The sequence below is a fragment of the Anarhichas minor genome, unplaced genomic scaffold (assembly GCF_050575085.1).
Source record: "Anarhichas minor isolate MPS153535 unplaced genomic scaffold, ASM5057508v1 ptg000048l, whole genome shotgun sequence".
NCBI lineage: Eukaryota > Metazoa > Chordata > Actinopteri > Perciformes > Anarhichadidae > Anarhichas > Anarhichas minor.
The window spans coordinates 301,015-302,500 of record NW_027466494.1 but is presented as its reverse complement, the minus strand read 5'-3'; the positions used below and the strand labels follow the sequence as shown (position 1 = coordinate 302,500).

Below are 1,486 nucleotides of genomic sequence, written 5' to 3'. Positions count from 1 at the left end.
ACCTGTTGTTGTGTAGTAGTCATAACAAACCTTTTTCATTCAGATGAAATACCTCAGTGAAATATCATCTCTGTTGATATATTAGTTGGGTTTGTCTCGACAGAACAACCTTTTGATGTGTTTATAAATTTCTGTCATTTTCAGTCCGTATATGATCGGATTAAAGAGAGGATGATACAAAACCACTTGTAAAGTCATTATGAAATGTACCGTCTTTGGAAACTCAGATTCCAGTTTAACTGTAATGACATCATACGTAACCAAACTACAAAAGTTGATCAAAACCAGCAGGTGAGGTAAACAGGTCTGTGCCACTTTCATCCTGACTTCCCCACAACTTCTGTAGGTTATTATAAATATCTTTGTGTATGTGAACAGTATGAAGAGCACAGGGAAAAGGACGACATTAAATAAAACAATCACACCGTACACAGAGAGCACTCTGGAGCTCAAACAGTGAAGTTTGTAAATTAAATTGTTGCAAAAGATTCCTCTTAATGTGAAGTTACAGAGTTTGGTATTAACACTAAGTGTGACTGGAACTGCAATCTGACAGGCAGGAAGAAACCAAGATAAAGCCAGAAAGATACAGACGGTTGTTTTCTTCATGATGGTTGGATACTGCAGAGGTTTACATATAGACACATATCGGTCATAGGCCATGACTGACAACAGTAGGAACTCTGAACCATCTAAAGAGTAATATAGAAAACACTGGAAGAGACAGGCCGAGTAAGATATCCTCTGTTTCTCAGATAAAAAGTCAATCAGAAGCTTTGGGTAGATAGCAGTGCTGTAAAGAACAGAGTTGATCAATAAAGCTGCAATAAATACGTACATAGGCTCATGGAGGCTTTTGTGAATCACTATAATGCACATAATAGTAGAATTACTGCAGATTATTAGAATATATGCTGTAAACATGATCACAAAGTACACATATCTGTACTTGTGCAGATCCACATGCCCACCAAGAGTTACATAAGTCACATTTAAATCAGCATCCATTAATGACTTCAAAGAAAATCAACCAGGCAGATTATGAAGCATGTGAATCTAAAAACTATCACCTTGTTTTAGACCCTTTGACTTACAGTTACCTTCACTTAGTGCGTGTTGACCTCCAGAATTCAGAGTGAACTGTTTGGGCTCAGTGGATGGTTTTTGTTATCAGATTCCTTCACCCTCCATGGATCTAATTAAAACTCTATAACAAGATCTACCAACATGTAAACAACTTCAGAACTCTGGAGGCCTACACCATGTTTCTGGGGACCCAAAGCTGGTGATGTGATCTTCAGTGACCCAACAAGTTCTGTTGTCATGAGGACAGAACTTACACAGGCAAATTCCATATATTCTACAACCACTGTTCCCCAATCAGGTAAAACTGTGACATCACCCACTTTCACTATGAAATGCAGCCTCTACAGTTGGAAAATTGAACACAAAAGCAACAGTAATAGACAGCAAATCTAACATATCT

The 1,486-nt window shown here is 37.8% G+C and overlaps 1 protein-coding gene across 1 annotated transcript; it reads right to left on the bottom strand.

Annotated features, from left to right (window-relative positions):
• Positions 1-81: 81 nt before the first annotated feature.
• Positions 82-1,008, bottom strand: LOC142971648 (olfactory receptor 13C2-like). The gene has a single exon (XM_076112240.1). The coding sequence runs from the start codon at positions 1,006-1,008 to the stop codon at positions 82-84; it is 927 nt and encodes a 308-aa protein (XP_075968355.1).
• Between the last annotated feature and the right edge of the window lie 478 nt (positions 1,009-1,486).

What these genes read in the sequence shown, in the direction of transcription:
- LOC142971648 (XM_076112240.1), bottom strand. Translation starts at nt 1,008, where the DNA reads ATGGATGCTGATTTAAATGTGACTTATGTAACTCTTGGTGGGCATGTG.